Below are 14705 nucleotides of genomic sequence, written 5' to 3'. Positions count from 1 at the left end.
GTTTCCTTCTGTCAAACTGTATTTTTTGTGGAAAATGCACGTTTCCCTCCGGAAACAGATTTCCATAGAATCCCAGATTGGTGATGTTCAATCTCATCCCATTCCACCCCTTCATGGGCAGGGACACCTTCCCCAGCCCAGGTTTCCTTCACTGCAGTGGTTCAAAGCAGCCCAAAGTAAATAATGCACAAGTCCCTCTGTAGTGCAGAATAAACCAACAAACGCCATAAATAATAAATAACTTTATTAAAGGATTGCAGTTTCAGATGCTTCTACAGAGCACAACTTGTGCCTTACATTGGAGAACAGGCCTGGCATAGCAAAGGGCTCTGGAGGGAATATTCACCTCTTCCCACCATCATTTCAAAAGCCAGGATGTGCTTGGTTTATTCCACACAAAAATCCCAGTTGTCAGGTGAATTCTCCATTTAACAGCAGCAGCTCTCCAACATTCCGGCTCAAGTTCCATCAGTTGCTGCTGTTCATTACTGAGAAGCTTCTCTAATACATTAATTGCAGAACCCACGGTGTCTCCAGTGTATGGGTTGAGCTCTGACTTTAAGGGGTGTCCCCTGACCCCCACTTACCTTCACTGCTCATTAAATGGTTCAATTATTGCCATTATTATTGATCACATCAACTTATTGCCACTGATACTTCTCTAACTCAGGAAAAGACCACTGCAGGAACAAGTAAATAATTGTCCTTTTCAGAACTCAACAAAAGTGCTGCTGATTGGGTTTGCACATTAACAAACATTCATTAATTAAAATTAAATATTCTGGGGATACTGCAGGAATATTAAATATGATTTAGAGGCTTTTTGGCCAAACAAATATTACTCTTAATTTACTAAACCCTATTTCTTTTATGATACAAACAGTGCTTTTTAAGGCTACATTATAATGAAGCCTTGAATGTATGCAATGCTTTAATGTTATTAAATTAATTTGTATTATTTAATGTTATTTAATTTACAGAAATTCTTTATGTTACACCACGGGGATAATTCTGTGAGGCACAACAGCACAGGGACTGAACACCTGGAATACCTGCAGGATTTTCCTGTTCTCAGACACTGCTGGCTCTTCTAGACTCCAATCAAATGTAGATTTAGGGTAAAACACAAAGACCACAATGAGGGGAGATGGGTTCCTGTATCCAGGGCTCTTTAGAACACAACAAACAGTGAAATAATTCCAGTTAAACTCCTTTCTCCCACATATTTTTCCCACTAATAACTCCTAGCTGCAGCTGATCTCAGGACACTGTTACTGCTACAGGGTAACTAAAGGTACTACAGACAATCCTCAGATGGAAAATGATGGGCCAACTCCACAGGAAACAAACAAGGATCAGGAAAACACAGTGGACAGTTCAGGCACAGGAAATGAGGTGCAAGCACAGCTCATTAACATCAAAGCTCTGATAAATTTAAAGTATTGGCATTGCACTATGTTACACCAAGGTAAGTGTGGGGGTAACAATTTACAGTATGATTTTAAAGAGCTTTATAGTGTATTCAGGTTCTATTAATTAACCTAGAAAATCAGTAATTATTTCAGCAACCCAAAAGAAAGAAAATTTACTTTCTGTGCAACTTAGAGTGGGAAGGAGGAGCTGCAGTACCAGGCTTAGTAAAGCCTGAGATTGGTGCAGCTGGAGCAGAAAACCTCTGCAAATCCAAGCTGTTTTTAACAGGATTAGAGAGGATCCATAAAGTGCTTTTAGGCAGAAAGTTGTTGGATGTTAATTCACTGAGGAGCTGAGGTTTGAAGGACATTGAGAAGCAGGAGCAGCAAAGGCACAACACAGAACAGAGATTGGTCACAAATCCGGGTGTATTTTTACGGACACGAGCACTGAGCACCATCATCTGCTCCAGGGAATCTCCATCCCAAGGGAATGGGGACAGTTATTTCCTGCAGCTCTTCAGGGGAACGTGTGTTCCTTTCACATTGAGAGTCTCCAAGGAATCCCTGGGCACTCTGGATCCTGGAGCTCCAAGCGGCTTCTCTCTGGAAAAAGAACAACAATGATCACAATCTCCATGAGAAAAGGAGGAATAAAACCTGCAGCTCCCCTGGGGCTGCCACAGACATTGCTCCAGAGCTGGATTTTCCTTCTGCTGCTGGAATTTCCGTATCCTGTAGGATAGGAGGGAACTATTTTTACCTTCTTGATCCATTTTCCCTGGGACTGTAATGGACACTTTTGGATCTTGGAGATTCCACAGCTCCTCTGCTTCGGCAGGGCCTGAACTTCATGATCTCTTTCTGCCACTCCTCATCAAAGGTGTCAGCCTCAGCTGGAAAACAGATTAATTTATTTGAAATGTTAATAAAGAGAGGAAAAAAACATTTAATGAATATTAGGGGATTTGAGTAGTGATTTTAAATGTTGTGGTCCACAATTCTCCATATGGCCTGCCCCTGTTTCTGGGATCTGTACAGGAGAATTGAATTTGGAGACTTTCGGTCTAAAAGTCTCTTTTAAGCTGTCTCAAGCTGGAACCTCAAAATCAGAGTGTGAAACAGTGCAAAGCCCATTAACTGCCTAAAAAGACCTACATTCATCCAGGTTGATGAATTCTTGGTTCATCTCCTCATCCCCAGTCTTGGAGTTCTTGGATTTTTTGATGACATGAGCCCGATCCTGAATGTGGTGACCAATGGCCATTTTCTCCAGGCCACTCTCAGAATCCTTCAGTGCTTTTCTTGTCTCCTTAACCTGTATTTAAGAAAAGGGAAATAAGTGTCCTTCCAACCAAAACTGAGGTCAAAGAGTTCACAGAATCCCAGACTGGTTTGGGTTGGAAGGATTTAAAGCCCATCCAGTGCCACTCCTGCTGTGAGCAGGGACACCTTCCACTGTCCCAGGCTGCTCCAAGCCTCGTCCAGCCTGGTCTTGGACACTGCCAGAGATCCAGGGGCAGCCACAGCTGCTCTGGGAAGAATTTCCTTCCAATATCCCATCTAACCCTGCCCTCTGCAGTGGGAAGCCATTCCCCCTTTTCCTGTTACTCCAGACCCTTGCAAAAGGTTATTTCCTTCCCCAATAGTTTAATATCTTTCCTTTTAAAAAAGTCAGGTTTTCCAAGCTTTTCCAATTCTCTCATTTCCTGTGTTGGCTGAAAATACACCAGCAAACACAAATCAAGCCTATTTTCTTTTGGCCACCAGACAGGAAGATGAAACACCACCTAAAAGTTTTTTAGCTGGGTATAAATTATTGGGGAAAAAACCCTCAGTCTAAAAATGCTACAGAGCCAAGTTTCCAACACTCTCCTTGGAAAAAGACCGAATTATACCCGGTGCCAAAATTCCCAGCGTGAGGAACAACCAATTCAGGCTGTGGTGTTGACTGGCCTGAAAGGCAGGCAGCCCCTTATCAGTGTGGTCTGGGGTATTATTAGCAGCCCTGTGATAACAGAGTGTGCTGCAGCAGGACACATTCCCAGCCAGTCCTGCCCACGGCCTTTAGGGAGCACGTCTAGGCTTTCATGCCCCGTGCCAGGTTCACATTCCCACTCCCAGTTCCCGGCAGGATCAGACACAACAGCTGCAAGGGAGCTCCAGCTCAGTGTTATGTAAGTGCCTGGGCAAAGGGGTGCTTTGAAGGCAGGGGCTGCATAAATCAGTGCCTCTCCTGGAGTTTGGGTGGACAGGAAAACGATTCATTATGGCAAAGAGAAGGACACTGGAAAATTGCTGCTCTGTGCTCTGGTTTTCCAGCCTTGGATGGGTCTGTAATTTATTCTGGGGTGTACTCAAAGCATGAAATTACAGGGAGGAAATCAGAACTTTTAATACAGAGCAGGGTTTGAGAGTCCTGTGTTTTCCCCATGTCCTAAATTTTCTTTGTGCAGCCGGGGGGGTCGGGCTCTGCTCACAGGGAACAGGGACAGGAGGAGAGGGAACGGCCCCAGGCTGGGCCAGGGCAGGCTCAGGGTGGACAGCAGCAGGAATTTCCCCATGGAAAGGGTTGTTAAACACTCCAAGGGGCTCCCAGGGAGTCCCCATCCCTGGAGGTGTCCAAGGAAGGGCTGGATGTGGCACTCAGTGACAAGGTGGGGATCGGGCACAGGCTGGACTCAATCCAACCTCAGGGATCCCAGGATTCTGTAAATTCCAGGAGTGACTGTCTGCAGTGAAAGATGCTGGAGGACACTGCTTTGGTGTGGCTGCACCTCCTGAGAAGTGCCCAGCTCCCTTGTGCTGCATCCCAGGATTACTCACCCCTCCCGGAGCCGTGCGGGTCTGGGTCGAGGCTTGGAAAACTTTGGGAGGTTCATCCCCCATTTTGGAATAAGTCATCATGGAGGAGGAGCTGAAACTGTGTCCATCAGGTTGGATGGACAGGTCATCCTACAAAGCAATGCAGCCTCATTAATCAAAGTTAAAACTTGTGGAGAACAGGTGTTCCTTACTATTTTATTATGGAAAATATCCCTCCACAAAATTAACCCTTCCTGGCACCACATGAACTTCAGTTTTATCTTCAAAGAGTAAAGAAAAATTATAAACACAATATAGTCTAGGCAAAAAATTTCAAATTCTTACCAGCTCCTTGAGATTAGTCCCATTTTCTTGGCATTATTTTCTGAGGAATATCTGAAGTAACTGGCACTCTCCAGAACACTAAATTTGAGAACAATTTTAAAAAGAACTCACGAATTTCCTTTGCATTTCCAGCATGTTGTTCCTCATGTCTGACATCATCCTGTCCATTGCAGAAAATGGATCTCCAAAACCTGCATCCTGCTTAAAAAAAGGGGGAAAAAAGACTACAGTTAAAACAGTCTCCACCGAAAGCTGAAGTCCTGAAGCTCTTTTTCACATGCATTTTTAACTCAAAAAGCTTTTCAGGCTGCACTTCACACACAGACAAGCCAAAATGCATCTTTTTAGATGAAAATTGAGGGAGCTGGATTAAGCTGGAGATATTGGGAAGATGAAAGTGGAAGATTTGTCACCCCGATGTCAAACTGGCCACAAAATGAGTTTATTTTACAAAAATATTCATTGGATATATATATATAATTGCAATATCCAATTATTTCACAAATGTGTTCACAAACCTTCTGAGGTCACCAGCTTCTGCTCTGAAAGTCCTGTGTGACCCTTCAGGGCTTACACTTGAATAAATTCATTTCCAGAGTTATGTATTTCAACGTTGCAAACTTAAATCTGCATTTAAGCCCAAAATGAAGTAAAATTAAAGTACAGAAAACTTTCCACTTATTTTTTGACTACAAGACATTGGAATCCTCTGGCCAAGAACTATGAACAGATGATGGATATTTTACAGGATATTCCAGACCCCCAACCCACAGCTGGAAACCACTCCAAGCCCATTTCCAGGGGCAATCCCATCTCCAGGGGCTGCTCTGCCTTACTGGGAGCAGTGGTTTCGTTGGTGTCACCCCCACAACCACATCCTCCAGCAGCACTCAAAGTTTGGGGTTTCCCCAGGGATTACTCCATCCACATCCAGAGGTTAATGCCCCAGGAAGGATTTTTTCCCTGGATTTTCTTATTCCCAATCTGTCAACAGCACCAAAAGCAGGATGCAAGCACAGAGCTCAGCCTCTGCCATGCTCTGGTTACACACAGCTTACACAGGAGCTACTCCAGGGATACTAACCACTCTCCCAAAGCCTGCAAAGGGCATGAGGGAGAAGCTGGTGGCCTGGAAAAAAAAGGAGCAACATCTGGAATTATTATCAGGAACAGCAGAAATTACTTTTATATGCAGTAGGTCACATGAAACATTTCCCATCTAATTAAAATCACTCAGGAGGCCCATGGTAATTAATTAAGTAGTCCCTGGGTATGTGGAAATAATACATTTATAGTGATGATATTAGAAAGTGATAACTGCCAGCACATCTAATAAATATTGATAAGTGTGTGTGAAAAGCACTTAGAGGCTGGCAAACATTTGTACACCACAAGAACCTTTGTGCTGAAGTGATTTCACACTTCAGGCCCCACCCTGGAATGCTCCATTCCAGTCAGGCAGCAGAACCCCAGCACTGAAAGCTGATTAAAATCAACAAATCAACAAATTGTCCCACTGATACTGAGTATTTCTGCATGACAGGGCAGTGAGATCCTGGGAAACACAGGGATGTTTCCAGGAAACTGAGATTGGAGGGTCAGATAAGGCCTGCAGACACACGGGGTGGCAGGAGGACCAAACCCTCTGCAGGAACTGTAACGCAAAAAGAAGGAATTCTCCAATTCTGGAACAGCTTTAGGAACTCTCCAGGTTTCTATCAGGACTGACTAGGCAGAACTGTAAATAATAATACATATTTTTTCTCTACATGTGACATCCTCACCAATAGCAGTTATTAGTCATACCAAGCTTATAAACTCTGTTTTGTAACACTAAAAAGCCACTCAAAGCTGTTAAAACGTTTGCCTGATATACAGGATCATGAGATATGCCAAAAACCCCAGTTAATAGTATCCCTTAATATGTTTTAGCTCATTCTTCCTCCTTCCCTAAAAACTCAACTGCAAACCTGCTGGAGAAAGGAGAAGCAGTTTTAAATTTGAATCCTACACTGGCACACATTGAGTTGTCCCAACTAATTTGGTTCCTTTGAAAGCAGTTTTAGGCCTGCTGCAATTTAATTAAACCCAGAATTACAACACTGCTAATCAGTGTAAGCCATTTGAACGAAGTGTATTTGACAATGTAGCAAAGATCCACCTTTTCCTACATAAAAATCGAATTTTAAGGGTTTAAATCATTGGTGGAGCAGCAGTCTGAGATTACAAGGCAGAGCCATCACTGCTGAGTCGGTGTGACATCTGACAGCTCTTCAGTGGAACATGAGCAACATCAAAAGATCCTGGGAAGGGTTTGGCATTCATGTGGAATTTGTGTGGAATTCTTTTGTGCTTGTCAGACTAACACAGTGCTCCTGTGCCTTTAAGCCGTTGGTGCAGCCACAGATAAAGGGTTGGGGCCTCACATCTGTCCCTCACTGCAGGAACAGGGACAGAACCCCTGAGCTTTAAAGGTGAACTGTGACAGGTTCTTCGTCTAAAGGAAAACCTCGGGTCTGGCTTTAAGCACCACTGATCCGAGGCCTAAGGATCAGCAGAGGGAAGCTCATGCCCTAATTAGAACCAGCTTCTATATTTGCCAGGAACTGGATGAGCAGGGGAAGGAATGTGCCAGCTCCCCTCTGGAGCTGCAGGTGACAGGCTCTGTTCCAGCTCTGACCTGGCCACCAGCCCCTGTCACCTGCCTTTTCTTCCAACGGTCTTTCAAAATCCAGTGGGATTCATCACAGCCAGAGGGAGGCAGCTGCTGAATAGCTGGAGGGAAAGGAACCAGCTCCCAACGTATATTCTCTATAAATACAGCTCTAGATAAGGGTTAGATAGGATTGTCCTGCATGCCCAGAGTTGAAAAAACACTTTATTTGAACACAGATCATCAGTCTCACTTGGTAACACACAGAAATACTAAATTCCATGCCAATTTCCCTGAGCTTTAATTCTTACAGGTTTGTATCTAAGGAAATATTAACAATCAGCCCAAATTCAGAGCATGAAGTCTTGATTCCCAGCTGCAAAGGTGAAACAGGGATTAAAATCCATGGATGGATATTCCTGAGGTGGTGAAATCCAGGCTTGTGTAAATCAAGTGGAAATAGCTGCACACAAGGGACTGACGTGTACAGGGAAGGCACAAATATACCATGGAATCCTGGAATGGCTTGGGTTGGAAGGGACCTGGAAAGATCAGCCACAGGCAGGGACACCTTCCTTAGACCAGGTGGCTCCAACCTGGCCTTGAACACTTCCAGGGATGGGAGCAGCCACATCCAGGCACCTTTTTAAGTCAAGTTAACATAAAAAGGAAATACACGTGCAGAGCATGTGGGACATTCTTAGTGCCTTTCTCTAACAGAAACATTTAATCCATAGTATTTATGAAACCAAGCACTGGATAAAGATCAGTTTGTCCATTAAATGTTGTCTGTTCAATGCTCAATAAAACCCAGACTCTGATTAGCCCTGACAGATGTTTATCAGAGATAAGGAATGCGCCATGAAGGAAGCAAGAGAGGAATCATTCACATTTCACTGAGTGCCGAAACAACTTGAAGGAGATTCCAAGAGCTGAGGCAGGAAATGCCCATTCCATGGAGCAGTGCCTGGAGCTCAGGAGCACTTACCCTGCCGCCGCCCCTCACAGCCAGCTGCGAGTCCCGCTGTGCTCTCCGCTCCGATCTTCTCCCCGCCGGTCTCTCCTCTCCCTCCGGGAGGCTCAGGAATGGATCCCGCCCAAAAGGCTCCGAGAAGCTCCTCATCATCTGCCTCATGTGCTCATGGTGGGCAGCAAAGGGATCCCTGCACAACAGGCATTCCAGAGAGAGGCACTGGGGTTATTCTGCCTGATGGAGAGTGGCTCTGAGATCTTCCAAACTCCGTTTTTTAGTACCCCATAGGGTTCTGTATCCAAAATCTTTAATAGGACCCAACTGGGCCATCTCCCATTCCCAATGAACTCTGATTTTCTTCTCCCTTCCCATCTTTCAGGTTGGGTGTTTGAGATCCATTTTCTCTCAGCTGCCCTCACTGTTCTCCTGCACTCCTGGGTGTCCCTATTCCTTTTCCTCTTTCCTCATCTTTTCCAGAAATATCCATCCTTAGCAGCATCTTTCACTCCAGCCTATGTTTAATACCTGCCAGAACCATAAACTGACCCATGTTTCATTTATCATTATTTTCACCTCTGACATCTGACATTAAAATAACTTCTTTTTAACTTTTCCCCTCCCTTTTTCCCTTTCATCTTCCCAAGCTTAGCCACGTCCTACTCCCTGAACTCCTCATCAAATTTATTCTGCTGGCAGTTCCCATCCTTCTTTTCCTTTTCCCTGTCCCACATGCTTAAAAATACCCACTATCCTCTAAATTCAGGCCAATTCCATCTCTTTTAATCACCCACTGCTGCACCTTTGCCTTCCCTCCACAAATCCTGTTCCCACATCCCTTTCCTCTGCTTAGGAAGAAGATTCTCATTGGCTTTTTGTTTTCCTATAATTTTCCCCCTCCTCTCCCAAAAACCTACAGAACTCCACTGGTATTCCCAAAGCTTGGCTTACAAGGAAAACATTATTCAACTTCCCTAACTCTTTAATTTGGACAAGACCTAATATTCCTAATTAAGGCCAAAAGGGGAGCAAACCAGGAACTTTTCAGAAGCACAGGGTATGAGCAGTGCTGCTGCCTGAGGGCCAGGCTGCAAATTAGCACTTCCCATACAAATGAACATGGTTCATTTCCTCCTTCCATCTCATTTCCTTCTTTGCTATCCCACTGAAAACTTTATGAACATTAGCAGTCACTTCCCAGGTATGTTTATTTAGGTTTAATACACTTCATCCTCCTTCCTCTCAGTTCCTGGCGCTTCCCACAGCCAGGACACCACAGCCTTTCCTGGGACACCTCACAGGAAAAGCTTCAAGCTGTTCCTGACTTCTTCCCTGCCCAGTTATCTTCTGCACAGCTTTTCTGCTCCCCACCCCTTATCTCCAGCCCCATGAAAAGCAGTTCCCACATCACGTGGCCACTTTGATCTTGTGCCAAAGTCACACTTATCATTTTTTTTTCTCCCTTTCACGTGAAAAAGATAAACATGAGGCTGAGTTCATTTTCAAACAAGACTTTTTAAACACAAAAATATCTCTTTAAGCTACGCCCAAACGTAAACTCATCCCAAAAGAGACTTTTGAAATATTTTAGTGTTGCCATGGAGCAGCCCCTGCCCTGCTCCCAGCTTTGGCTCCAGCCCTGCCATGATAAGGAGCTCACCCAGACGTGTTCCCTCACTTCACGATGAAGAACAGATGGAAAAAGTCCTGGCATGAGGCAAGGGCAGGGAATCACACCAGCATCACCATGGGATGTGCACAATTCCAGCAGATCCCAAACCTCAGAGAGGTTTGCTTATCAAACACAAAGAGCTCCTCAGTACCAGGGACAGGGAAGTCAGATACAAACTGAGGAAAAGGTTTAGGAACAGAAGGAAAGGCTCCCAATTCCCAATTTGCCATAAAATGAATTAATGCTGCCAAGCCTGAAAAGAAACACCCCAACGTTGGTATGATCTGGAGTAGGGCAAAACCAATGCAAAGGGAACAGAAAATCCATTTGGAAGACAAAGTTTCCAAGGAATTAAACCTTGATGGCTCCAATGACTGAAACTCACACCATAATTACAAGAGGAGGAGGTCACCCTGACAGAAGAGAGACGGACTGAACAAGGCAAAGTCTCTGCAGGGGACATGCAGGATTTTAAGCCCCTTGCTGCAAGCACAGATTTGATGGGATGGCAGCAGGTGTAGAACACTTTAACAATTATTGAGCATATATGACTTAAAATCTGACCTTTTTTGGGGGTGAGAAGATACTTTTGATGAGAAGGACATGATTTCTGTTATAGCATAAAAGTGATAAGGAAAAAGTGAGGGGCTCCACAAGGAGTCTGCACACCAAATTTGTGCCCTTCACGTGTTAAACACTAAATTATTTTTAAAAGTGAATTCTGGGTGGAGACAAACAATTTATACATCTATTGTTCCAGCACTCTGCAGTAACAGAATTTTGTCTAGTGTGTATTAACCTGACCTTCACCTGACATTAAACATGCACATATAATGTTACTGCTTTCTTCAGTGCACTAAAAATCAGTCCTGGAACAACAAATTCCACTTATTATTTTTGTAAACTGTACATTGTATTAGGTATATTTCCTTTTATTAGCTATTAGATGGAAGTATTAGATTTTTTTTCCCCATGCAGGAAGTTACATAAGGCTGCAGCTGCAGATTCCCTCTGGAGAGAACACCTGGCACAATAAACAAAAGCTGTGCTTTGGAGAATGAAATCCAGAGTGTGCACTGGGCAAACACAACCCCTGCACCTGCACAGGGTTTCAGGGATGGATCCCAGCCTGTCCTGGACACCTTGGGCTGAGTGACTGCTGCTTCCCTGGGACAGCTGCTCACACAGGGGCTCCAACCCAGGCACTATTTCCAGTTCAGCATCAAACTCTCTCCTTATGAAGCAGCTGGAGCCTATTATGACACTATTTTGGACACTAATCTTATCTGAGGTAATCAGCTCATTTCCTTAACCACATGCAAAACAGACTGACAAGGACAGTGCTGAGAAAATGAGTCTCAATTTCCAGCTCATCTTTCACACAAACTCCCTGCCTCCACCTTTTGCAATCTTTTTTTTCCCCTACTTCAGTGGCTACCATAACAAGGAATAAATTAATAAATAAGCAGTTGTTATTTCAAACAAAACCTAATTTCTATTACTACTTTAATTTCCTGCAAAGGATCTGCATAGGGAAGGTTCCTGCATAGAACTCACAAGTCATTGTAACAGCAGGAATATTCCTGGAAACCAAGGGTACTAATCCATGTGGCACAGCTTTGGGAATTATCCTGGAATGTGCTGCAGCTCAGCAGCAGATTCTCCTTTAAGCAGCCTAAGCCAGCACTCCCCGTAACCAGGAGATCCAGACAACAAACCACATCACAGGGCCTGCTGTTCCCTTCCTCATCCACCCCTTACCTTGGCTGTTAATTAAATTCCTTAGAGTTTTTTCAAGGATTTAAAACAATTATCAAGGCTCCCCAGAGTGCTCTGATCCCATTTTCATCCACTACAAATTACAGTTTCTGACCAAACACATGAAATGGGGCCAGACCAGGTAATTCGGCAGTTCTGGCTGAGGGGAGAAGCATTTGCACCACTCACTGCTTACATTTCGATTCCAGTGGCAAAAGAAGATTCCCACAGGGAATAAACTGGGCTCAGGCTTGAATACACAGACAGGAGCCACCACTGTGCTCATGGTACAGAAGCAGAATCCCAGAATGGTTTGGGCTGGAAGGACCTCAAAGCTCATCCCATTCCAACCCCCTGCCATGGGCAGGGACACCTCCACCATCCCAGGCTGCTCCAAGCCCCGTCCAACCTTGAGCAATTCCAGGGATGTGGCAGCCACAGCTTCTCTGGGTAACCTGTGCCAGGGCCTGCCCACCCTCACAAGGAACGAGAGTAAAACCCCATCTGCTGAGCTAAAGCACTGCCATCTCCTCGGGAAATGAGCACACGGAAACTATTTGCCATCCACGCTCTCGCACACGCGTTGGCAAAGTTTTAACTGAAGAACACCCGGGGTTCTGAGTAGTGCTGGCAATGAGAAGAGTTCAGAGACAGCCTGTGGCTAAGTAATTAATTAAACATGAGCATAAATCCGGATGAGCTACACTGCTCAGAACCTGTACTTAGGAAACTGAAGAGCAAACAAACTCAAGGATCTACAGCCAAGGAGATGAAGATCCCCTCTGTACGCAATGTGGATTAAATTCTTCCCTGCTGAGAGGGGAGACAGACTCGAGTCTCCGCTATTGAACCTCGCTGAGAACGTTTAATCCCGGCACGGCTTTAGGGGGGCTCGGGAGGTACCGGGAGGGGCCGGGTGCGGACACAGGGGCGGTTCAACGGCCCCGACGGCGGCCCTTGGGCCCCGACCGACCCCTGGAAACCCGGACAGACCCCTGGAACCCGGACAGACCCCGCTCCTTGCACCGGCACCGAGCCCCGGTCCCTGCACCGGCACCGAGCCCTTTAACCCGCCCCGGTCCCTGCACCGGCACCGACCCCTTTAACCCGCCCCGGTCCTTCTACCGGCACCGACCCCTTTAACCCGCCCCGGTCCTTCTACCGGCACCGACCCCTTTAACCCGCCCCGGTCCTTCTACCTGCACCGACCCCTTTAACCCGCCCCGGTCCTTCTACCGGCACCGACCCCTTTAACCTGCCCCGGTCCTTCTACCTGCACCGACCCCTTTAACCCGCCCCGGTCCTTCTACCGGCACCGACCCCTTTAACCTGCCCCGGTCCTTCTACCTGCACCGACCCCTTTAACCCGCCCCGGTCCTTCTACCTGCACCGACCCCTTTAACCTGCCCCGGTCCTTCTACCTGCACCGATCCCTTTAACCCGCCCCGGTCCCCCAGTCCTTCCACCTGCCCCGACCCCTTCAATCAGCACCGACCCCATGTCCCTCCACCCGCGCCGACCCCCGCAGCTGCCTCAGCCAACGGTCGGTCCCTCACACCCACCCCGCCCGCCCGTTTACACCCCCGGACCGGCCCCTCAGAGCCCTCCACCGCCTCAGCCCCCACTCGGCCGATCCCCCTCCGCCTCACGGCCGTTCCCCACAGCCGCCCACCCCTCACCTGAAGAAGGGATCGTCCTCGAAGCATCTCCGGAGCCCCCCGAACATGGCTGCGGCCACTGCGCTCTGCGCGCCCCCGGCCCCGCGCGGCCCCTCCTCACCGCGCCGCGCCCCGCCCACGCACGTGACCTCCCGCCCGCTCCCATTGGCCGGCGCGCCGCGAGGGGCGGGGCTCCCCGCGCGACGCCGTTGCCGTGGCGACCGCGGGGCCGCCGCTCCAGAAGGTTCCCGGGAATGGGGAATGCGGGGAATGCGGGAAATGCCGGAAATGCGGGAAATTCGGGAAATTCGGGAAATTCGGGAATCGCGGCCTCCTCGCCCCTCGGGGTGCTCCTCCCGCAGCCCCGCTCTGCCACAGGGTGCGCCCCGGCCCTGGGGAGTGTGAGGCGGGGACAGGCCCGGCCCCAGCGGGGCTGTGGCGCGTCCCGCTGCTCGGCAATTCTAGAAATAATTCTATTTTTTCCAGTAGATGGCAGTAAAATAAAGCTGCGGCCTCTTCCCGGCGGCTGGAAACTCGCGGAACGTGGAAAAGCAGCAGGAGGCTGGAGTGAGCGATCCATGAACTGCTGTTCCAGGGAAGCACAGCAGCGAGGAGGGAGCGGGCCGGGATGGAGCAAGGACAGGGATGCTCCGGCCGTGAGGATCAGGGTTCCAGGGCACATCCCCTTCCCAAGGCTTCGTGGCAGTGCATTATTGCTTCCCTGCGCTGCTTCGGGCCTGGGAAGGGCTGGGTTACAGTTAAACAGGGAAAAGGAGCTCTTGGTTTTAGCAGGAAGAGGCAGATAAAGGGAAAACACCTCAGCAAACCTTTGGAATAGTCGTCAGAGGGAGGTTTCAGTAAAAGCATGGATTTGGGAGATCTTTCCCAGCCTTAATTGTAGAGTATGTTGAGAAGTTGAAGCTCCAGGAGCAGAAGAATTTGCAGGATTTTGTATTTGATAGACAAATTACATTAAAGAAAATCCACCTGGCTGGTTTGTGACAAGTGGCAAGTGAACACTGCAGCCTGGCATGGCTGCCCTAAAACCAACCAGAGCCATCTCTGTTAATCAGAATATTGACAAGTAATTAATAAATGACTCCTGTAAATGATTTATGCTACGCTAAAGATGCTGCTTGTGCCATTTTTAGTGTGAATAGACTTCAACTTCAGGGCAGTTTGGAGTAACTGCAGTGCAGAGGTTGGTACTACTAAAATATTTGTCATATTCTGTGTGTGGCTTGAAACAAGGCTGAATTCTGTGTGTGAGCAATAAAACCCATCATGACTGGCACGAGATTTGGTTGTAAAAGGCCCAGAAGAGGCAGAGTTGCCTCCCCTGAGTTTTATTTGCTGCTCTCTTATCCACAAAGAGCTCACCTGGGCAATCCTGGGGTGACCCCTTCCCTGTCAGCATTCCCTGTCAGCATTC

The 14705-nt window shown here is 47.1% G+C and overlaps 1 protein-coding gene and 1 long non-coding RNA gene across 5 annotated transcripts; one reads left to right on the top strand and one right to left on the bottom strand.

Moving 5' to 3' along the window:
* Positions 1-227: 227 nt before the first annotated feature.
* On the bottom strand, positions 228-13401 carry MLF1 (myeloid leukemia factor 1). 4 transcript variants are annotated; one of them, XM_039557036.1, is made up of 8 exons: positions 13295-13401; positions 8204-8378; positions 5647-5691; positions 4674-4763; positions 4239-4367; positions 2571-2730; positions 2176-2308; positions 228-2018 (listed from the first exon to the last, which is right to left on the bottom strand). In XM_039557036.1, exons 1-8 carry the CDS (start codon positions 13339-13341, stop codon positions 1916-1918), a joined length of 882 nt encoding a protein of 293 aa, XP_039412970.1. In that variant the 5' UTR covers positions 13342-13401; the 3' UTR covers positions 228-1915. The 4 variants fall into 4 exon arrangements, with proteins under 4 accessions (XP_039412970.1, XP_039412971.1, XP_039412972.1 ...); XM_039557037.1 differs by having other exon boundaries at positions 4674-4760; XM_039557038.1 differs by lacking the exon at positions 5647-5691.
* An 80-nt stretch (positions 13402-13481) lies between these two features.
* LOC120410469 lies at positions 13482-14570 on the top strand. Its single transcript, XR_005602660.1, has 2 exons — positions 13482-13652; positions 13763-14570. It is a non-coding gene; the product is annotated as an uncharacterized LOC120410469 (long non-coding RNA).
* Positions 14571-14705: the final 135 nt, after the last annotated feature.

The sequence above is a fragment of the Corvus cornix genome, chromosome 9 (genome assembly GCF_000738735.6).
Source record: "Corvus cornix cornix isolate S_Up_H32 chromosome 9, ASM73873v5, whole genome shotgun sequence".
In the NCBI taxonomy this organism is placed as follows: domain Eukaryota; kingdom Metazoa; phylum Chordata; class Aves; order Passeriformes; family Corvidae; genus Corvus; species Corvus cornix.
Note: the sequence above shows the minus strand (reverse complement) of the source record. Positions and strands in the feature narration are given on the sequence as shown.

Coding starts and splice junctions, on each gene's coding strand:
- MLF1 (XM_039557036.1), bottom strand. CDS start 13,341: ATGTTCGGGGGGCTCCGGAGATGCTTCGAGGACGATCCCTTCTTCAG. Junction 8,379..13,294: donor GAGGACGATCCCTTCTTCAG/GTGAGGGGTGGG, acceptor CCTGTTGTGCAG/GGATCCCTTTGCTGCCCACC. Junction 5,692..8,203: donor CTGTGAGGGGCGGCGGCAGG/GTAAGTGCTCCT, acceptor TTTTTTTTCCAG/GCCACCAGCTTCTCCCTCAT.